Source organism: Panthera onca, chromosome B1 (genome assembly GCF_046562875.1).
Source record: "Panthera onca isolate mPanOnc1 chromosome B1, mPanOnc1 haplotype 2, whole genome shotgun sequence".
NCBI classification, from domain to species: domain Eukaryota; kingdom Metazoa; phylum Chordata; class Mammalia; order Carnivora; family Felidae; genus Panthera; species Panthera onca.
The window spans coordinates 123,771,514-123,795,620 of NC_138342.1; the positions used below are offsets into that span (position 1 = coordinate 123,771,514).

The 24,107-nt window shown below is 42.7% G+C and overlaps 1 protein-coding gene across 6 annotated transcripts in view; it reads right to left on the reverse strand.

Moving 5' to 3' along the window:
- The window catches only part of ZNF827 (zinc finger protein 827), a 175,351-nt gene that overhangs the window by 129,634 nt on the left and 21,610 nt on the right, over window positions 1-24,107 (reverse strand). For 5 of the 6 annotated variants that reach the window (XM_078445713.2, XM_078445712.2, XM_078445716.1 and 2 more), the window contains exons 2-3: window positions 13,194-14,246; window positions 3,251-3,423 (exon numbers count right to left, since the gene is read on the reverse strand). In XM_078445713.2, the coding sequence (XP_078301839.1) occupies window positions 3,251-3,423; window positions 13,194-14,246 (1,226 nt within the window). The remainder of the gene's footprint in view (window positions 1-3,250; window positions 3,424-13,193; window positions 14,247-24,107) is intronic. The other variant, XM_078445714.2, reaches the window with a different exon arrangement.

The following is a 24,107-nucleotide window of genomic DNA, read 5'->3' on the forward strand; positions in this document are numbered from 1 at the left end:
CTGGTGGCGGTCGGACGGACATAAGGAAAACTTTGGCAAACATCTGCTCCACCCACTTAGGGGACCAGGCCAGACAGGGAAGGGGCATCCTTGGGAATCACAGCTCCTTAAATGGCAGGCCTGAGACTGGCAGAGCTCAGCGCTCTGACCCTTGTCCAGTTTCTTACCATTACTTCATCAGTGTTCTTTATTTTAGCAGTCCTCACCTTTTCTGTTCAATCTTAGCTTACGAATTTCACATTTAATTCCCCTATGCTCACTCATCCAGGAAAGTTGTAAAAGACTTAATGGAAATCTAAGATAACCCTGAGGAAGCTGGAGGCATTTACAAGCTCCTTCCTCAGCTGCCCATAAAAACATTTGCGAGATCTACGAAGGAGGAAAGGCAGGTTTCCAAAAAAATGTACAGTGCCCAGCACCCGGTAGGACACGGTAAATACAGTCCTTACTGAACAAATAAAGGAGAATCCCAATTTGTCTTAAATAAATCTATGTCATCATTATAGAAGGATGTATGTTAGAATAACAATAGTGGTGATTTCTGTGTGATGGGAGTGAGGGTCAATTTTATATTCTTGTTGTTTACCAGTTTTTTTTCTAAATTCTCAGCATTAAAGATATATCACAAAAAGAAAAAGGCAATAAAATTTAGAGTAAATTCTTTATACCACATCATTAACCTATTTCCAAATGTAAACACTAAATCAGACAACTTTTGGATAATAATGACCAGGTTGGCTACATTTACTGAGTGTTCTCCATGCCGGGCATTGTATTAAGTTGCTTTATGCCCATTATCTCATTTAACCCTTATAACGACTCCAGGAGATAGACTGGATGATTATCTCCATGAATGGAAACAAAGGCTGGGAGAGGTTAAATGATTCACCCAAAGTCTCACAGCTACTAAAGTCGTGGAACTGAGATTCTGACTAAGGTCTTTCTGACCGCACACAGCTTGAGATCTTAATCTACAGGTGACACTGCCCCACTTCACAGGCCGAACTCGTTTTAGAAAATCTATTCATATTTGTAGTCTCTGGTGAATGCAGCAGAAGCAGAAGCTATCCATTCACAAGACCACCGCCATCATATTCCTGTGTGGACTATACTTACAAAATCTCTCTAAAGTATGTTGAATCCAAACAAAACCATGAATTCTTTAATTAAAGAAAGAAAATGGCCCATATGCGAGGTGGAGAACAGAGAAAAGAAACAGTACACCATTTGATAAAATTAAACTTGCATGAGCCCTTCTCACACGTCCCTTATCAAAAGCTGGAGTCGTAGCTCAACAGGTTAGGACACCATGAGTTTGAATAAAGTAGTAATTTCACACAACTGCTTTATTGTACTGGTTATTGATTTGTTCTGAAAGCATTCTGAGACCCCGCGACCCGCAAAGCCCTCGCGGCTCTCATCTGTAACACTGTCATGGCCGACCGTCTGTATCATCAAGGCACCCAACTCATCTCCCTGTAGCTTCAGGGTCAGTAGTTCCTGCTATTGAAAACCCAGCTTTTTTTTTTTTTCCCCCATGGGTTTATAAATAGGTTGTTTTATGTGACCCTGAGCTGAAACCAAGCTTACAAGGTGTCAGGCTAGATGCAAGTTTTCTGCTCACTGAAGCTTTAAATTTGTCAGACCTGATTTCTAAACACAGCGTAGGACATAGTAAGGAAAACAAATTTTAGTTTTAAAGGCATTTCTTTTGAAGTCTCGGCCTGCTAATGAAACCCACTTTGCAGGTGTAAGATACGAGATTTTATTTTGGGAAGAGGTGATAGAGGATGAGGAGGGTGAAAGGAAAAACTAAGTAGGCTCAGTTAAATCCAACCAACCAGAACTCCTGGTTAAATGGATTCTGAAGATGAAGGGCATGCTACTCTCAGGAGAAAAAGGCAAATGATAGAAAACAAATTACATCATGGATTTAATTTTTTTTTTAATCTTCTGAGCTATTTCCTAAAATTAGTAGACGTTCTGTCTGATCACATTTTTTTTAGAGCTACAATTATAAACGGTGATCACTGATCTATTCAGATGGATTAGACTACATGGCTTTGAAAAAAAGCAAATATCTTAATTACGTACATGCACAATGCTTCTTATGGCAGGAAAGTAAAAACTTCACAAACAATGTCAACAGCCAAACCATATTGAAAATATCAGTGGAAAAATGAAGGTGTTTACTGAAATTAAATAACCACTATTGAACATTTCTGTGTCAGATACTTTGCTAATATTATCTCCTTAAATACTAACAAGAACTCTTCCAGATAAACAATATCATTCTCATTGAACAGATGAGAAAATTGAGAGCCTGACATTCATTTGCTCAAGGCCTTTAGCTAGTAAGTTTCACAATAAGATTTAAATTCAGGTCTATCAAATTCAAAAGCCCATGCTCTTTTGATCTTGTGATTTTCTTCCTTGAATTTCAGGGGAAACCTTTATTAGTAATGGGGTCTGCCAGAAAGCTATCTAGATGACTAAGTTTTCTCCATCTCATGTACGAGTGAAATACAGAGTCTAGACAAATCTCTTATATGCTTATTACCAGTGCAAACTCCCCAGCCGTTTTTAAAAAGACATTGAAAACAATGTCCTTAGATGTTTGGTAAGTGTGATCCTGGGAATTAGGATAGCACAAACACTGAGAGCTTCAGGAGGACTCAGTCCTGTCAGATATGCGCCCCCACTCCCGCCCCCCCAAGCCTCACAGAGGGCAAAAGTTAAAGCCCAGGCTTCTCTGAAGGTTCTCACACCTCCTATAAGGCGTCTCTGGGTGTTCCTGTGAGTTTGTAAGCTGGAGAGCAAAGCAAAAGCAGAAGAGGGCAGTCGCCTCTGGGGCGCAGGTCCAGCAGCCCGTCGTCCCATACTGGTCTTCCCTGCCCTTTGCTCTTCCCTAAGTCTTCCTCCCGGCCCCCCAGACACGTATTGCCACGCAAGGCCAAGGTAGGCTGCTTCTCCCCAATAGGAAAGGACGGCTCTACATCATGTCTATTATTTGGATACTGGAGCTTCTGTTTGGTTTTAAGTTCTTGGATGTAAAATGAACGGGCAGACTGTCACAAGGAGACCCTTTCGAACGTGCTTCATTTGCGCCACCAGCTACCTCAAGACGAGGAGCACTGAATGCCACAGGCTCCACCAGCGGCCCCTCTCCCAGGAGCCTCCTGCACTGGACCATGTGCAAGAGCTCTGGCTGTGCCTCCCTGTCCGTGAGGCTCATCCGCAGCTGCCTTACCTTCATGTGGGATTTGAGATTGTCCTTGCGAGCACACCGGAATGGACAGAGCGGACACTGGTGACTTTTTAAACCTGTGTGGATCACCATGTGCCGCTTCCAGTAACTCTTCCTTTTTATAACCAAACCACATATCGGACACTGGAAAGGCTTCCCGCTTTCCTCTTCTGAGGCTTGGAAGAGGGAGAAAGAAAGAAAAAATTGAGGAAAATTCAAAGGTACATTATTGCATCCAGCACTAATTCACATGCACTGCTATATAAAGAACACTAATAATGATCCGGTATTTTTCCTGGGTAATTCCAAGGCTTTCTTCATGAAGAAGTTTTATTACTGCTTTTCTCCCAGTAGAAACCCACATCCATCTCATTAATTCCATGTAGCTTCCATTTTTCAAAATTTGATCATGCTGCCGTGGGAAAGTCTTACTTTCAAAGGCCATCTCACACTTAGGAAGGCATCTGCAAAGGGGCTCTGCCTGGCCTGTCCTCGTTCAGCCCAGAGAAGCTTGACTTCGGGGGCTTTGTTTCCCGAAGGAAACCTCCGGATTTGAGGCCATATCTGAATTCCTAAACTTAGAAAACAGCAAGAAATAAAGACAGGGAAAGACGCACTGCACCACACTGAAAACCATAGAGCCATCATAAGCCTCACACACCAAACTCCTATGGCGACAAATTTTAGGATCCTACCGCTGACGTGGCTAGTTATGTCTGGAGCAAATGCTACTGCCAATTTAGCCATCAGGGGGTCTTAAGGTCAGGGCTTTTCCCCCACCCATTTCTGTCCCTCTGGTTGCCACTAACAAGATGCACTGCCTTCTCTGAACTGGGCCCCACAACCCACTTTGGGAAGAGCTACAACGAGGCAGTCACGAATGTTTCCATTTTTCAGGAACGCAAACAAACCAACTACTTCCTCCAAGGAAAGCTAAGCTAACTCTCTCCTCCATCCCCTCAGGAAAGGGTCTCTTTGTGACACTGTGCGGCTACACTGCTCAGTGTCACGCTCACCTCTGCAATTTGGAGACAGAATAAACACAAACAAGTAGAGCTGAAGACTCAGACTTTCCTTTCTTAATCATGAGGGATCAGAAATATTTCCGGGTCGCCTGGATGGCGCAGTCAGTTAAGCGTCCGACTTCGGTTCAGGTCATGATCTCTCAGTCTGTGAGTTCCAGCCCCACGTCGAGCTCTCTGCTGACAGCTCAGAGCCTGGAGCCTGCTTCGGATTCTGTGTCTCCCAACCCCCCCCCCCCCCCGTTTGCCCCTCCCCTGCACTCTCACACTCTCTCTCTCTCGCAAAAATAAGTAAACATTAAAAAATTAAAAAAATGTTTTTCCAAATGGATTAAATAAGACATAATACACTCATAAAGCAATACACTCATATATGGAGCCATTTTAAAAAATGAACTAGATCTATAGATGCTGATACAGAAATATGTCCAAGATATTAGAGTTAGTAGATATGCAAGCAAGATATGAAACTGTATGTCGAGGCTGATTCCACTTTTGTTTTACAATAACTGGGAATCAATTGCTAATACAGCAAAGGTAAAAGGTTGAAAGGAAACGTTATAGAGAATGAGTCTAACTGACAGCACTTAAAGCCATTCATTAAGCTTCACCGCTAAAAAGGGGACACTGTGTGCCTTCTGATAAGCCATCTATCAATTATTCCTATAAAAAGTTTAATCAAGCCTCTATATAACTACAAGTTTATCAGAAATATAGGTGATTAAAATAACAAAAACATGTTAAACACACACACACACGCAAGGGACAGAATGAGCCAAAGCCAGAATGTGAGAAATTCTATAGGACGAATGCGTCTCTTCAAGCGAACAGCGCTTGGAAAAGGGACACGGTTATGGAGGCATATAAAACAAATATGAAGTGTGAGGGTGATTTCAATCCTGACTTGAACAAAACAATTATAAAAAGACACTTTTGAGATAACTGAGGGAATACTGATTATAGCCCAGGCATTCCATAAAATCATGAAACAATCATTGATCCCGTTAGACGTGATAATAGTTACGGTGGCTATTATTTTTCCAAAGTTCCTCTCTGTTGGAGATAATGTATATGGTAATATTTACAGGCAAATGGATATGAGGTCTGGGATTTGCTTTTAAATGCCTGAGCAAAATAAAGAGAGGGGGTAGGAAGAACGGGATGCACAAATGACAGAAAACGATATCCTTTTATTAGTATGAAAATTGTCCGGAAGCATACCCAAGAAACCATTAAGCAGTCACCTGTGAAGAACTGTGGATTAAAAGGAAGGGGTCGGGGAGGGAAACTTTTGTTTTTATTTTATATTCTTCCATACACGTTGAATTTTCTAATGCACACGTTACTTTTATAATTTTAAGAGGCTATATTCTCATGTGTAAACTTTAAAATCATCTTATTATTTATTCATTGAGTCAATTGACTCTCTATATGCAAAGGACCGCTTATAATGGATGGAACCAGAAAGGTTCTGGAATACAGTGAGGATATTCCAAACACACTGTTTTACTATTGCCGGTATAATAAGTAATACTGGTTACCCTAACCAAACAACCTGAAAAAAGAAACTCCTATTGAAAAATATACCTTCCGGTCTAGAAATCCTACTGGTGATGTTTCTGTCACAACTATTCCCTTTTCTGATTGGAGGATGGAGTGGGATTGAGGGTTCCCTTTCGTCCTAGGACAAGCACACTTTGTAGAGGCCTATAAACACACTTTCTTATTAATCTGACTGTAGCTTTCCTGCTGTTTTTTGTTGATTGTCTCTGCTGACCTGGAGTCCCATCCCTAATCTGGCCTCTCATTTTCTATTCTCCATTGTCATTTCTTCCATTCGGGTATCTTGATCATGAAGACTGCACATTGAACAATAGATTTGAGAGGAAGGACTGAATCAGGCCTCTAGGTGAGATTACTGTCATCAACCAGAGGGGGGAAAATGATAATGATGTCTATTTGGGGTTGTAAGAATATCGAAGTAACAAGAAAGAAACACACAAATAGGCTGCCGCTAAGCCCTATTTTCCAGAAGTATTTCCCAGTGTCTCAACCCTAAACTGCCTAATGTTACAGAATTCCCTGGGAGAGGAGAGAAAAACGGAGATGTCCTCTACTGACCTGAGGTTTCTTGGCACATCACACAAAGGCAATAAAAAGGCATTACCTGACCAAAGGAACATCACCAGCATCCCCTGGACACCTTGTTTTGCTTAATGTGACCAATATCTTTCTTATTTTTTCTTACGCCCCCCCCACCCCGGGTCCCCTAGTGTGTATTATAGAGCACACTACATTAAACCTTGATATTAGCATTTCATATAAATCTATTTTATTTTGGAGCTATGCTTCCTTAGTTTTAAGTAATACCAAAAGACACACGAATTGTGTATAAATTAGGGTGTCCTTGGATTGACTGGGAAAAAAATTAGCATACTCATAATGAAGAGAAACTAATGGCAAGATATGTGGTCAAATAGCTACATTATTATAACTTTGAAATTTTTAACTGATCATGGCAGGAAAGGAAGAAGACAGAAGCCAAATGATAAAAGTAACCATAACACAATGATCTATTTTCCAAACTGGCCATTAATCTCCCCTGGTAACATCTGCATTTTTGTTTATTAGAAATTTTTTGATATTTTAATAGGATGCCCTCCATGTGTAAACAATGTTGTTAACTACTTTGGAGAAGGGAGGAAACAAGGATATATTCTAGTTTGTATGCCAAACTATTTTCAAGGCTATAAATTTCACTCGAAGTTAGAGCCTAAGGAAATATGACCACTTCCTTAGACTGAACCACATATTCTTAAGGCAATAGGCTTGAAACATTCATTATTTTACATAGTTTACAACCGTCTGGGAAACAATTCCCCCCAAACATATCACTAGCTAGTTAGTATCACCACAAGCAAAACTAGATCCCACCAAATGCTAATAAACCCAGTGGCATGGATAGCTGCTGATTTGCTTCTTTGGAGAAAACACATTCTCTTTACAGGCATTAGTATTACTGGAAGAAGAGAGATAATAAATGTGTGCAGTTCTCTCGTCACACAGTAAACGGAAGCTACTGGTAGTAGCTGTTGCAATAATAGCAGTGACCATAAGTTCTAGTCGTACCCTCTAAAGCAGGACACTCACCAGGAGAGCAGATGTAAATTTAAACAACTAACATCACATAAATACATAGCCCGGGGCCTGGCCCAGAATGGCACTTTGTCACAGGAGCCAGGAGAAAACAAAGGAAAACAGGAGTCCACTGTGCTACACAGGTAGGGTCCAGCTCAGCCCAGGCAGAACTCTGATGGCCAAATTCAGCTTGGCAGGGGAAAGAGAGAGGTGGAAAATACAGAAGGGGAGGAAGGGGAGGAGGGGGAATTGGCTGGGGTGAGGCTAGAGGTCTTTCCCTGTGTGTCTCCAGCACCCAACAGTGCTAGGTACTATGTGCAACTGAATAAATGTGTGTTGGATTGTAATGAGAGTAATTGGAAAGGGCTGGGTCAAGAGAGTATCAAAAAGTGAAATGAGTGCTGGAAATGGAAGAAAAAGGTACAGGAAGCTGCCAGCAAGTCCCAAAGGCAGCAGTGTCAGCCCAAGAGTACATGCTTTTCACATAGCACACCAATACATGTGTCAGATGAATGGGTGTGGAGAGATGTGCACGTACTTACATCTTACCTATTTCCAAAATGAATTTGGAGGAGCTGATATTTAAAATGCATACAGTATGACTACACCATTAATAAGATACAATGATAAGCGTTCAAACTATTTACAATGGACAAGATCTACAGGGCAATCTTGTGGGAGGTTTGATGGTGAATTTTAAGAAGCAACATATTTACTTCAAAAAAATTATATTTGTTTTGAGTTGATAGGGTTAAAGAATAAAAAAGGAAAAGCAAGGCATTTTAACACAGGAAGGAATCTTGGAGATAATTCCCAACTAGCTCAGTTTATATAGATGAGGAAGCTGAACAGAGGTGTGTGCTTAAAATCCCTGTGCTAGTTAGTGGCAGTGTTGAGATCAGAGCCAATATCTTCACTTCCACTTTGGTGACCTACCAAATTGTCTACACATAAATCCACAAAGCAACACCACTTCATTCGGGGGAAAAAAATTCATGGAGGTTTTTATTAACTTATGTGCTTTAACTCAAGGTAGGAATTTTTTTTAGTGTTTATTTATTTATTTTGAGAGAGAGAGAGTGAGCAGGAGCAGGGGAGGGGCGGAGAGAGAAGGAGAGAGAGAATCCCAAGCAGGCTCCATGCTACCAGCACCGAGCCTGATGGAGGGCTTGATCTCCTGAACTGTGAGATCGTGACCTGAGCGGAAATCAAAAATCAGAAAGCTTAACCAACTGAGCCAAGCAGGTGCTCCTCGAGGAATGGATTTTAAAACAAATGTAACTGTTTCGTAGGCCTTGAAATCACACTTTCTTTTGGTACATCTTATGTGGCAACTTGCAGAAAATGGAGCTAACGTGCAAGTAGTTTGCAGGTAGTGTCTGCACACTTACCATATGCACCTTACCATATACATCAAAGGGGTTCAGGATGCCAGGTGACCCTGGGTATGCATGACCTTCATGGCTGTCCCCACTGAGGCCTCCTAACTTACTGCACATCTGAGTAGGATGACCCATCCTCCTTCCTAACAATATACATGGAATTAATATATTTTCATAGGATTTCATGGACATGTCTCTCAAATGCTATTTCAGGGTATAAAAAACTATGTTGGCAATGGATATCACCGGGTTTATCTGTTGTCTTTGACACTGATAATTATTAATGCATATTTTAATGATTGTGAAGTATTCAATAAAACTAAGAAGTTTTAGATATCTGGATAGACTAGAGGCAGTCTATATTTAAATCACTGAGGAAATATAATTGAGGTCAGTGACAGATAGTTCTGAATCTTGATTAAAAAGTGAATTTTCTAAACAAGTTCCTGCCTTGTGATCATTGCCAGATTAGGGTTAGAATAGCCATGGTCCTAATGGAGTAGAGGAAGAGGTTACCTTACACTCTGGCCTTTCTATGCCTTTGCAATAATTTTAATAGCATCATGTAAATATGAAAGAAAACAGGATCCAGAAAACCTCTATCTATGGACCCAGGAAATATGCTGAGCCTTCAGTTGTAGGAGACCAGCTTGGTTCTCAGCACATTTAAATTTTACTCAGTGAAATAAGGTGTTCTGGAGACCCTCTCTCTGAAACTCTCCTTGTTATTTCTTTTAACTGGGAGCCTGGCATCCTGGGACTCTTGCTGGCCATTTACAAGAAACTTTGTCTTTAAAATAAAAAGCATCTATTTTATTCTGAGAGGCAACAAACAGTAGCTTCAAAGAGAATTGAGTCAATGTGTGACATTTATCTTGAGAGCAAACGGACATAATCTTCTCTCTCCCGTGTCTCTTTTCAGAGGAACAGTGCAGCATGTGCTGGGGCACAGGGTCACATGAAAGAAACCTCCCTCCTCAAGTGTCACGTCTCTCTAGCAGGGGGGAAAGGCTACTGAGCAGTGGACTCTTTAAGGAATGAAATACACCATGACCTGGCAACAACTGAATCCTGTTCAAAAAAGAGGAATAAGGTCAGACCTAAAAGACACTCTTTTTCCCCCCATGGTTTGGACTTCCCTTGACCTAAAGAAGGTCGAAGAAATGCTGGGGTCTAAATTACTCAATACAGGATTGGCTTTTCTAGCACATATCTCTTTGTAACTCTAGAATCAACTTTATGTGCCCTTTTTGCAACATTTTTGGGAAACAGCTTTAAAACGTGAGCCCTGATTGAAATCAGGATGGTGCTGTAGTTATTTTTATGGATTTTTTTGTGTGTGTGGGTTATTGTTTGTGTATTTAAATTATTGGGCAACAGATAATTTTCTTTCTTTGGTGCAAGAAACCAGCCATACTATTCATTTTGAATTAAATGAAGATTTCTTTCTAAGCTAAAGGAAAAAAATAATAATAAGAGATGCTTAGAAACATGGGTGACAGCCCTCACCACATTCTCCTAAATGCTTTCTTGGTATGGACAAGTTACATCTGAATCTAGCCCCGGGTCGCCCTGAAGCCCACAATACAGAGTGTAGAAGAGGTGGGGGACTGGATGGAAAAGACCCATCTTTCTTTCCACTTCTAAGATTAAAAAATCTGTAACAGCAACCAAATCATCTCTCTGTGATATGAAGGTAAATAACAGAATTAAATAGTCTATCCGCTCCTCCTTAACCCATAATCTAGTTAGCATGCCGCGAAGTGATGACATTGCTTTAACTGAGAGGGGCACACAGGCACCCTTCCTCCTGTTTGCAACCCAGGGAGCAAGAAAAAGAACTCGAATTTAGGATGCATCCACATGGGCACACCGAACATTTTTCAAGGGACCATTTCAAGAGCCCTCGTGTTTGTCTTCACAGCAATCTTTCCTCTTGTGTGAGTTTTACAAAATGGGTGATTTTTTCCTACGGTTACTCGTCAATGGAACTGTTTCACCAACTCATGGCTTGTGCAGAGGCACGTGGAGAACAGGGGACTTGGGTACCAGTCAACCAGGAGGGGGTTGCAGAGACACAATCCAAGAATTTCCTCTCTCTCCTCTCTCAGTTTGGTCATTTTGAACATGCATTGATTAAAAGAGTAAGTGTTTTAGCAACAGAAGAAATCCAGTAATAAGAAAAGAAAAGAAAATGATTGTTTCTAGATCTCTGTGTTAAATTCTGCTGAGAAGCTCATTGCGATGTTTTCATGAATTAAACGCATTTAAACCATGAAGGGAACCTATCTTTTCCTTTGGGTATGTATCCTACAACCAAACAGGCAGAAAGTCTACCGCGCACTGCAAGTTCATGACCTCTTTCACATCTTTACATGCATCTAAGCCCTGGAGTGAAAAAAATGATACTTCACCACTGTTGCTAGCTAACTCAAGACATTTTACGATGACAAAGCGGCCACAACATGCCTTCAGGAGACACAATTTTATCAGTTACCTCTTTCTGAGCCTTCAGTCAACTAACATTTATTATTAATTTTATATAAGCTTTTCTAAGTAACTGAAGTCCATATGAATTTGTAGTGTAAATACCATAAGTGCGTTCATTCAGTAACCAGATACAGAGAATATTTGTAAAACTACATTTAAAAAAATTTTGTTAATGTTTATTTATTTTGAGAGAGAGACGAGTGCAAGCAGGGGAGGGGGTGAGAGAGAGGGAGACACAGAATCGAAGGGAGGGGTGGAGAGAGAGGGAGACACAGATTCCGAAGCAGGCTCCAGGCTCCGAGCCGTCAGCACAGAGCCCGACACAGGGCCTTACAAGCCATGAGATCATGACCTGAGCTGAAGTCGGACGCTTAACCGATTGAGCCACCCAGGCGCCCCTATAAAACTACATTTTATATACAGCCATGCCTTTCTTCCTGCTGCTCCCCTAAATGAAATTTCTATAAATGAGGGGTGATTTTCTCCATTGCAAGATTACCCAGCTCCCTTTGCTCTTCTCCTGGTTTCCTAATTTTAGCCATTTCACCAGATGGCAGGTAAAAAGTGACAAGAAATGAAACTCGGAATGGATAAACATTTCAGGATTTTATGGACCCTTCAGAAACTCTGGAGTGACTGGTTTGGATCACTTAGAGTCATAAAAGTTCCAGGTATCCATTTCCTTAGTTCTATTATGCTGTTTACACAAGTTTTAAAACAATTAGAATTAGTGCATAGAGCTCACTCAGCAATTTAAATGGAAATTTGTCTGAAGTGCATCAAACCAATGTTAGCAGCGACCATTCAATTATTTGCCATTCATCAATGTGGCTGCAAATAATCAAAGCTGGCTAGACATACACAACAGCAGTGTTTACACTGATGAGGGCACACATAGTCTACTTCCTGTTCCAATCTGACAGGATATCCTCGGGAGACATCTGAAACTCCATACCTCCATCCCGGGACCATGAATTTACCATACGCACAATTTAAAAACAACCCAGCACAAGATGGGATGCTTCCACCGTGAGAACTCAAGTGACTAACTTTCTCCCTCAGACGAGTCACTTGTGAATGTCAGGGCTCCACAAGACAACGACTTCTCCTTTGGAAACACTGTCCTCCCAAGAAAAACTTATGATTCAAATTTTCCACATGCACATGCCTTCAGAATCTGATTGGATTTGAATTAAAAAAAAATCTGCAGGAAATGCTTTGATTATGTCTGAATGACAATATTCTTTAGGGTTCTTCTATGGCAAGAAATTACAGAAGAACAGGGTAAGTGGGAAAGGTTTAAATTACACACACACACACACACACACACACAAATAATAAATAAAAATGCTAACATAAAAGTATACAGTGTGATAAATTAGGGCAGAGTAGTTACTGTATACAGAAGTCCATTTGTGATGGGAGGTAGCAGGAGGGTGGGCTCTCCCTTGTCCACTGTATCAAAAGCAGCGGGTTTTTGTGGGTTTTTTTTTTATCCCCCTATGTTCAGTGATGCCATGCACTCCATGACAAAGCTGCTTTGATCTTCTCCCATTAAATATGTCTTGTATGGACCTAGCCTGCACTTGATAAGAAGAAAAAAAAAAAGATCATTTATATGAAAGGGAGGAGTACTGTACGTCTCCAAGATTATTCATTACCTTTCAAAAATGAAGCTATTTGTGAAGTCTTTGTGTAACACATACATGAAAGAATACTACGCTGCTTGCTTAAAGTATTTTCTTGTGCTCCTGCTTTCTTATTCCTGCCTCGGATCAGATGGGGACCCCTTCGGAATAAAGCAATGAAGAAGACATTGCAATTTACGGTCGAAAGAAAGAAAGAAAGAAAGAAAGAAGGAAAAGGAAAGAAAGAAAGAAACGTACACGATGATTGAAATAAAAGACCCCATACCTGAGCTGGAGGGTTTAGAAACTCTTCCCTTAGGAACTGGGAGTAACAATAATTCCAAGGACTGTGGTGGTGGTGGCGGAGGCGGTGGAGGCGGTGGCGGGGGTGGTGGGGTTACTTTCTCTTGCTTCTTCTCTGAAGGCGGTGGCGGTAGAGGGTCCTCAGGCACCAGTGATGATTTCTCAGCCAGAAGACTCCCAGCAGCCCTTGCTGCTACCTCTTTCAGAAGGGCCGCCGAGGAGGTCATGGAAGCCAGGGAAAGGAAAGAGCTGGCCGGGGGTGGGTGTTCCTGACCGGGAGTCAAGCTTCTCTCACTGACTTTCTTGGATAAGGCTGCCAGCGTGGAACTGGCAGACTGGGAGCTAAAAGGGGAGGAAAAGGACTCAAATCGCATGGTCTCCTCAGTCCTGGTGAGAGATTTGTCCTGCAGAACGGCATTGGCTGCGGCTTTCAGTTTGAGGATGGCTGAATCCGGAGACAAGCCGCAGGTGGTGGTTGAGTTTGACAACCACTTACCTTGATTCCATATAAAACGGTTACTTGGAGCGTATTGGTCATTCTGTTCCTGCTTCTCAGCCAACTTCCTGGCAAGAACACTGAGCTGCTGGGCATGGTGGGACGGTGGGGAAAAGGAGAGATTCGAGCCCACGTTCACTGGGGACTCCACCCTGCCATTGGCCGTGGCAGTGGCATCGAGTTTGAGGGAGCCAGCCTCCAGCAGCCGCCTCAGGTTGCTGCTCAAGGGCTTAGTGGAGCCTGGGGGGTCATCCTCACACAAAGAAGACACGCCAGGGGAGAGGTGATCTTGACACTGCAGTGAGTCTCTCAAGACCTCACCGTCAAGTCCCACCAGCTCCAACGTGTGACTGCTGGGAGTGGCACTTCCCAAGGAGGTGTCAGGGGAAGTGGACTGCTCTTGGATCCGGTCCTCCAGAGACAGCTTATAGTTCTCCTGGACTTCTCCATAGGATGCTTCTGACGGAGTCTCTGAAGAGTTTCCATACCAGTGCTCTCCTTCACTGAGTTCTCCCTCCGCCTCTTCCAGCCTACTAACATCTGGGGGAATTAAGAAGATCAAGTTTACTCCCCAGTGGGCAACAAGCAAGTCTGAAGACATTCAAACGGAGTTGTTCACATGCTTCCTCTTCCCCTCGCCCCAAGAACCACAAGAGAGACAGCAGCAACCTTACCAGAATGTCAGGTGCTGAGTCAGACAGTCTTGGCAGAAGCCTTCTGAGAGAAGGTAAAATACTAAACAGGCAAAGGTAAAAACACACCCACCTACGAAACATATTCATCTTTCTATAATTATTCCAGACAAATTGAAATGGAAAAGAGGGAGAGAGAAAAATGGATCTGGGAGAGAAGTAACTGCATGAAGAGACTGCTATTCTCAGTGGTGGGGGAAATGGAAAGAAACACGTTCCCTTGTTAAAAAAAAAAAAGAAAAAAGAAACTGGCATGATATCTTTAGTGTCGCATCAGAATTAGAGAGGCAGCCTGGCAGGGTGGGAAAATGTTGTCTGTGAGGCACAAGACAGTGGGAAGCCGCTTCCCCACTTTCTGATTCCATGACCTCAGGCAAGTCGCTTAGCTGGTTTGATAGAAGAGGCAACTGACTTTTTTTGAAAAGTTCATCCAACGATGTAAATACTACCTGCCTGTTAGATATTACAACTGCATCCAATTGTTATGAAGCTTAAATCACAATAAGCATGTGACTGTGATTTGCAAACAGGCAAGAACTATATAAAAATCAGATCTCGTTCGCAAACACTGCTCACATTACTGATTTCTTAAAGTGACAGCATTTCCCATGTTATGCATGTTACTTCTTTGAGAGTCCTGGATTCCGATTACCAACATGCCTGCCATCTTATCACAGGCAATGATTAAGAATTTGTCTCCTCACTCCACTAAGAGTCTCCTTTAATTATTTTCCGTCCATTAATTTTTCTTTCCACCACTGCCACACTGACTGCCCGCAAAGCACCGCTCCGTTGGGACTCCCAGCCATTCCAAGAGCACCCATGAGCTCTGTCATTGTTCTACCTTTGCTCAAGATAGTCCTTCCATCAGGAATGTCTTTCCTCAGAAAACCTATTTATCCTTCGCCTGCCAGCTCAAAATTTTCTTCCTTGTGATTCTCCCCGGAACTCTCAGAATTAATCTCTCCTTTCTCATTCATTCACTTATCCAACAAACAATTGTGGAGTATCTGTGGCATGCCAGGCATTGTTCTAGATCATTCTAGACTGAACCACACTGAAGGAAAATCCTGCCTTCGTGGAGCTTCATATCCCAGGAGAGGAAGATGGCACACAAAATTTAAAAACTAGTAAGTCATACAGTAAGCCAGAGGTTGGGAAGTGCTATGGGAAAAGATACAAAGCAGGACAAGAAGGATGGGGGGGTAACAGGTAGGAGGGAACTTGCCATCTTAAATAGGATGGGCATATGGGGCCTCACCGAGGTGGTGACATTTGAGCAAAGACTTGAAAGAAATGAGCAGTTGTTCATTCAGCTCCCTCTGGGAGAGCGTTCCATGCAGAGGGAGTCACTGTAAAGGCCCTGATGTGGAAACACGTGTCCGTGGCCCAGCGAGGAGGCTAGTGTGGGTAGAGTGCGGTGAGTAGGGGTCAGAGCAGAAGGAGAGGAAGTCAGAGAAGTAACATCAGAGAAAGAGAGGGAGGGGAGGGAGCGAGGATGGGTGTGTGTTGTGAACGAGTGAGGCTATGCAGACCTGCAGAACACTGTAAACTGTGGAAAGGTCTTTTGCATCTGGTGAAACTGGGAACTACCAGAGGGCTTTGATATGATATGGCTTACATTTTCTTTCTTTTTTTAATTTTTTAAATGTTTATTTATTTTTGAGGGGGGCGGGAAGGGGCAGAGAGAGGGAGACACAGAATCTGAAGCAGGCTCCAGGCTCTGAGCTGTCGGCACAGAGCCCGACTCGGGGCTCGAACTTGGGAATGGCGAGATCATGAAGTAGGTTCAAGTCAGACACTTAACTAACTGAGCCACCAGGCACCCCCGATGTGACTTACATTTCCAAAGGGCTGTTCTGGCCGCTGTGTGGAAAAGAGGCTACAGACACAGGGTGGAAGCAGGGAGACCAGCCAGGAGGCTGGAACCCAGGTGAGGGATGACAGTAGCTCAGCTCGAGGTGACTGCCAGCGGTGAGAAGCAGCAACGTTCTGTGCATCTTTTGAATGCAGAGCCAACGTTCCCATGTTCTGTTTACACTGATTTTACATCACTCTAAATTATCTACTATAGACTTATCTTCTAAAACGTAAGCGGTGGTGTTTCTTGAAGGCAGGGATCATGTTCTATCATCCACACATCCCCCACTGTGCCTAACACGATGCCCGGACCCCAGCGGAGTTCAATGAATGTTTAGGAATTGAGCTAAAATTTCCCATTGTGCCAAGTTTTGCTATAGGATATGGTGTTTCTTTTCTGAATAGAAGTAGTTGAACTAGTAATGCATGAGCTACAAGCTGATACATTGATCTTCCCATGCTATTTAGAGAAGAAATGTCACAAATGACAAATTCTCTTTCACTAAGCTAAAGTTCCATGACTCCTTCCTGAGATTCTTTATTAAATTATCAAGAAAATGTAAAATATCAAATGGAATTTGCTGAAAAAAGGCAGATAAAATTGAATTTTCTCTGTTAAAAACAGTCTGGTTCCTTGTGATTTGCCACATTTCCTTCTTCCCACTCCATTTCAACATTTGTCACCTTGGCTGAAACCAGCAAGACCCTAAACCACTCATCTCCCCACTGGCTTCTCCAAGAGATGCTTTTTTTTTTTTTTTTTTTTTTTTTTTACCAAACATCAAGTAGTCAACATCCATTTCAACAAGAGGGCTAATTTTGTGTCCCTTTGGTAAGCCACCTTTCTTGACTTCAGTTTAAATATCTTATCCTTCAGAAAAATCACATGGGAACGATCCTGTAAATAGTTAAGAGAAATAAAAGAATCACTACAATAAGAACAGTTGAGTGTCTCAAAGAATTTCTTCTCTGATCTTTATTGACGCTCACTGAAAGAACGTAGGAAAACAAATGATTCAAAAGTGAGTACTTGCAGATGATATTTTTGTCACACTAGACTAGCTCCAGATAGTCAAGACTGGTCCAGAACCAATGTGGTGTCAGTTAACAAGGTGCCTGAAAGCAGGGTTTTGAGAACCACAAAAATTCATAACCACATGTCCCGGCTCGTCATTTTACTGAGACTATTACATATTCTGAGGGAATATCCTGGTGGGATCAAAAGCACATAGCTACCTACTGTTAATGCCAGAACCAAGAACCCAAATCACACAACAACTGGCCCAGTGCTTCTCTGCAAAGCTCCAATGCACCGCCCGCCAGATGCCCTCTGAATGGCAACTTCTAGTTGTCAGAAACTGCTGCCCTCCTACTCCTGGTCATCCATGCCTCCACGCTCTAGAAACAGAAATCAGCAAGAGAATTCTCATAGATAAGGACAGTAATCACTCCTTATCTTAGGATAAACCATTCAGAGGTAAGAATCCATCATTCCCATATTCTAATCTCTCCATTCCTTCCAGGCAACTTCTTTGTTGGTGATCAAAAGCTGATTCAACCGCCTCTAAAATTCAGCACTTCTACTGGCAAAGCCCCAAAGGCATAGCTTAATTTCCTACCCCCTCCACACCCTCAGTGAGCAAGACTAGTCCCCCTCCAAAAGTACTGAGGCTGGTGAGTGCATCAAAAACTAAAGCCGTCCTGGGGCACCTGGGTGGCTCAGTCGGCTAAGCATCAGACTTCGGCTTAGGTCATGATCTCACAGTTTGGGAGTTTGAGCCCCACACCGGGGTCTGTGCTGACAGCTCAGAGCCTGGAGCCTGCTTCAAATTCTGTGTCTCCCTCTCTCTCTGCTCCTCCCCTGCTCATGCTCGGTCTCTCTCTCCTTCAAAAATAAATTAAAACATTTTTAAAAAATTAAACAAAAACAAAAACAAAAACAAAACTAAAGCTGTCCATTCAGGCTCTAATCCTACCAAGCAGTGATCAGGAGATCCGAACATTCTTGAATGATACAAACAGTTGATATCTACGTTTAGAGAAACTTTCCCAACCTTGCCAAAACATAAGCGCCCAACAAGCAAGCCAAGCATCCCTTAAACGGACCATTTTATGGCCTCTAAAATAGCTGGATGTTTCTTAACCAACCCATTCCCGGTTCTTTGCGGACGTGACCACCTAGATACACTCTCTTCCTGACTGCAAGAAAACTCGGATATGTAGAGTATTTTTTAACTCGCAATACTCTATTCATCACTTTTCTGAAGATGCTGCTACTAAAATTGAGACTATTCAAGTAATAAATCACCAAATAATTTCAACGCACATAGCCGAGGAGGAGCCAGACCAGAAACCTGAAAAGAAACATTTTTGAAATTATTCTGGCATCACCTGAGGTCAAGCAGAAAGTGGGGGAAGCTTTCAGAGACATGAATGCAAGAGAAGTGGAGACCTGCAGAGGTTGGAGAAAAATCATAAGCGGCTCAAACAAATATGCTTTCAGCTCAAAACAGCAGCGACAAGGATTTTCTCCCACAAATATTAATTCTCCTCCCCCTGCTGGGCTGCTCTGTATTTCACATCTGAATTCATCCAGGAGATGTCCTTGAAGGCTGCATCGGTCCAGTTACGGGGAGCTCCCCTTCGGCGGGGTGTGCAGGAGCCCGTAGCACCTTTCACACCACATTATGAGAAAAGATTCTCATTGGAGAAGCTCAAAACAAAGCATTCTGGCAATCTAGGGGATTAACTTGTTGGACACCACAAACTTTACAAGAAGCCAGGCTTGACTTTTGACTCTCTTTCACAATTCCAGAAGCCCCTGGGCAGCGAGACAGCTCCATTTTCCTGTCCGTCAGGAGCACAGAATCATGGCACGTAATCTCTGAGCACCCCACATGCTGCGGTCCCGGAAACGCTTCCTGAGCACATGGACTGTGGATTTCACAGCTTTCCTAACTAAGGCTCCCAGGGGAAGCCTCTAAACGGCCAATGTAAATAACTTCCTTGTAAATACATTATTTTTAACCTCCAGAATAGGAAGCTATTTCCATTGCTAATTTTACAACAACCTATGTCTCTGACAGCCAGGTTCACACTCATTCCTGTCAATTTTACACAACAGTCTGTTTTTGTGTTTTTCACTTTAAATCATCAACTCAAAGAATTAAGAATAGAAGTGGTACAATTACGGAACGAAAATATGCTGAATAAATTTTGTTTCCATGTGGTGAATATTTCTCCTTTGGGGAAAACAAAACAAAATTCCACTACCTAACACATTTATTTATAATTCAGTTCTCAAGCAGAAAACCGGTAACTCGATATCTGCAACTCTGGCTGCGTTTTTTTCCAACTCACTTCCTTTTCAGTTTGACAGTTTTAATCAGATGCATTTAATTGGACAAATACTCAACTCAGAAGATCCTCGATCAGAAAGATAGGGAGCGAAAAGAGAAAAAAGAATGCAAGAAAGAGATACCTATTAATTTTTATGCCTTTTGGCTGTGGTTAAAGTAAGCGGAGATGGAGATCCAAAAGCCCCATTTCTTAATCTACCCGCAACTCATCCCACCAGTGGCTCCACATGAATCTAACCAGCAGGGTTTGAAAAGAACAAAGTTTCACCTCTTAGGACTCATGGTGAGTCCTGCCGTAGTCAACACCTTCTTCTTGTGACAACAGGTGTCTTCACCTAGTACCTAACTAACCCTCTGGCTCATTTGCATCTAAAAATCTTCCCAGTGTTCTTCCTTTCCAGCTAGCATACATTTATAGCTAAATATTTCACTTAATTTTTTAAAAGATTATTTATTTATGAGGGAGAGAGAGAGAGAGAGAGAGAGGGAGGGAGAGTACGAGAGGGCAGAGAAAGGGAAAGAAAGAGAATCTCAAGCAGGTTCCGCAGAGTCAGCAGCACAGAGCCCTACTTGGGGCTTGACACGGGGATGGAACTCAGGAACCGTGAGATCATGACCCGAACTGCAATCAAGAATCAGATGCTTAACTGACTGAGCCACCCAGGCACCCGTATACTTAATTCTAAGGTCACACATCTCTATTAGTAATATCACCCTATTAGTAATATCACTTGCAATTATCTAGTACTAGACAACCAATTTTTCCATGCAATTTTATACAAAAGTGGTTTGTAAGGTTTAAGGACCTGTATACAGGAGTTATTAGCAAAACCAATGCTGATGACTGACTTAATTTAACAAATATGAGCATTTACTATGTTCGGGGAGCTGTTCTCTGCAACAGAGAGCTTCAAAGACGCAACAGTGTCTTGCCCAACTGCTGCAGTCGACAGGGAGTGAGGGTTACACAAGTATACGAAGTGCAAAAGCCCGGTGTTAAAACAGAGCAACCGAGCAAGGGTTGTTTGTGCATAAATTAATTCCAGTGGTGCACATGGCTTTGGAAATGGACCTTGAAGGAATGAAGATGATTTTAACAGATGACACTGGAAATTCATGTATAGGACGGTTTGCTAACATTCAGGTGACTAAAACCTAATAATTTTTTTTTTTCTGCATTCTTCACATTTTAAAAACTGACCATCTATTGATTTGTGAAAGGGCAGATTTTACCAATTTTCTTACCACACCCACTGGTTTTGAAATCAAACCATTAGATTATAAATGCCTGAGGCAGGGCCACAGGTAAGTCATTTTTGTATTCCTGCTGGATGCCCTGATCCTAGTAGGGGTACCAGGGCACCTGTGGTTGTAGTGACAACCAGGACCGCAAGAAGTGACAGGTGTGATTCCCAGTCCCTTACACAAACACACGGAGGGGCACAGTGGAGCCGGCATCTGAGAGGAGGGCAGTGCACTATCGGGGCACTCTCTCACTGCTTCTCATCTCTTCTCAGAGGCTAGCCTTGTCCTCTCAGGACACCTTTCCCTGGAGGCTGCCAACTTGGCCACACAGGTTCTGGGTTTTCCCTCTCAACGACTTACCACCAGAGAAAGGTCTTTCCCCTCTCATCAGCCTGTTGGAGGTCCTATTCCCTTCTCCAGACTTACCACTGAAGCCAGAGGGCGGGGGTTCTACAATTGACTTAATGTGGGTCACAGAAGAAAGGAGAGGGAAGAGACACCGGGAAGACAAAAACGATGACCCCTATAATGTTTAATAAAGGTTTAGTATGCTGCACATCAGGCTGTTATGAACCAATTTTATGATTTTAAGCATAAAACATATCCTCATGTAGGCCAGTTTTACCTGCCAGTTTTTACACTGTCCCTTTGGAGCCTAAACGCCTTAGCACATGCCCCACACCAGGTGTGCCCGGCACAGAGGGAGCACTCTGGGATTCAGGGCTCCGAGGCCACAGTGCGAGTGAAACGCATGGGCCGGCCATCGGCCCCGGGGGACAAAGCCTCAGAGATCACAGTTATCAAAACACCGATGCCCAGGGTACCCAACCACTGTCAGCATGGCCAGGGAGAAAATTTAAGAACTGCTAGTTATTTAAAATGGCCAGGGTGGAGAAGACGACCAGACTCCTGTCACCAGTCCAGCTGGGGAAGAGGTGCTGCCAGGGCACTGGGAAATGGGAGGAAGTCTGGAGAGGATAAGAGTCGACAGACTGAGATGGCACGGAGAGGCCCTCTGGGTCAAGACGAACATTGTGCACACAGGAGTGGTTTTAAATTATAGTTGCAGATGTCCACGAGTAAAACAAAGGTAACACAAAGGAACGCACGGCTCTTTATCTGCAAAGGGAGCTGCAAACGGTAGGGGAGCTGCTTTCAGGATTTTCATATAAAGGTGCCAGACCTTCCGGTGACCATCAAACTGCCCGTCACAACATGAATGGCAACTCCTCCCTAAGATTGCTTAGACCAAAACCCCCGCAGCTTGCCTTGACGCTTCCCTTTCTCTCAAGTCCTCATCGAACTCATTTGTAGATTCCACTGGTCCCACCTTCCATATACATCCCAAATCTTGCCACTTTTTACCACGTCTACCGTTCCCACCCTGGTATACAACACTGCCGTCCTTGGCCTGGACTGTGGCAGTAGTCTTCCAGCTGGTCTCCTCACTTCCGATTCTTGCCCCGCTGTGCTCAGCCAGCAGCCGGAGTAAGCTTTTAAAAATATATGTCACACTCCATTACCCCCATCCTAGAAGCCTCCAAAATGGCTTCTCATGTTTCTCGGAATAAAATCCAAAACCCTTCCCTTGCCCTCAGGGCCTCCATAATCTGTATCCTTCAGACCTCATCCCCTACTACTCTACCTTGTTAATAAATAATAAATAAAGAGCAAAATTCCCCCCAAATAGCCACACGGCTGACTCCTTGACTTCCTCGGGCCTCCCCTCAAAGCATCACTGTTTATTAGAAGAGAAGCTCCATGAGAGAGAGGACTTCGTTTTCTTTGCTATGTGCTCAGCACATAGCACGTGGCACGGAGCAGGTGTTCAGCTATTGTTTGTCAAATGTATGAATGAGAAAGAGGATGCGCTTAACAATCAGAAAGGCAGCACTTATCAGTACTGGAAATGAGAACAATTTTCAAAATTACAAATGATAATCCTGTTTTTCTGATGTGAGTCAAACATGAAATAGGGAAAAGAGAGTGTTTTGCAAACTTTTCCAACAGTCTCCCTAGTGGCCAAGAAACGAGCACAGCATCCCAAGGTAACTCGGGGCCGCAGCTGAAGCCCCCTCCAGAAAGTCCCAGATTTCTTGGACTCTTTGCTTAACATTTCAAGGGAATTCCACATTCTACTCTGTCCTAGAGCTGTACTTGTTCTTACTAAATACTGCAGGGCTGTGCTTCACAAACCACTGAGGAACATCGATTCTCTGTGTTCCCAGCTGCTCTGGAGAAGCAAGGATGTATGAAAAGTATCTAGCACAGTGTCAAGAGCTCAGTAAAGGGCGGCTATCATTGTTACGATCATTACCGTCGGAAAATAGACAGTACTAATCCTATTACCCGCACTTCAGACAGAAAAGCTAAACACAGAGGGTAACTTTCTCAGACTGCACAATGGATCTGTAGGAGACCAAGAACTATAACTCTATTTGCCGATTTTGAATTTGTTGTCTGAATTACTTTAGAGATGGTAAAGCCTTGGAGATTTAGTCCATATGGCTAGTCTCTAGGCAGAGGCCTAGAAAGGGCCAGTGATTAGTCTGTGGTCCCATACTTGATTTGCTAACATAGACAGGACTTGAGCTCAGATGTCTCACTCCAAAGGCCAGTGCTCTACTAAATCACAGCATAATCATCATTAAGTGAATGAATGAACTCTAGAACAAGACCTGGAACACAGCAGCCTCCCAACAAACAGTTGTTGAATGAATGAACAATCATGCATAAAACACTAAAAATATACCGGGTACTTTATTAGATGCTTCAGTATTCATCAGCAAATTCTTCCCATGATTTCATGTGGTAGACCATAGTCTCTTCATTTTACAGACCAGGAAACCAAGGCTCCAAAGGTTAATGGCTTACCCAATATACCCACTTAGTGGGTGACAAAGCAAGGTTCAAACCCAAACCTTCAGGAAATCTAATAGAGTGTGAGTTGTTTGACAAAAGGTAATTTTTCAGGTAAGCAAAAAGTACAGTAACTTCAAGTAATCAATTTTTTAAGTTTCATTTTTTTTTTAATTTTTAAAGTAGGGGTATTTCTATTTATTTACTTATTTTTAAGTTTATTTTCAAGAGAGAGAGAGCAAACAAAGGAAAGGCAGAGAGAGTGGGAGACAGAGAAAGAATCCCAAGCAGAAGCAGGCTCCACACTGTCAGCACAGAGCTTGATATGGGCTCAAACTCACGAACTGTGAGATCATGATCTGAGCCACAATGAAGAGTCAGACGCT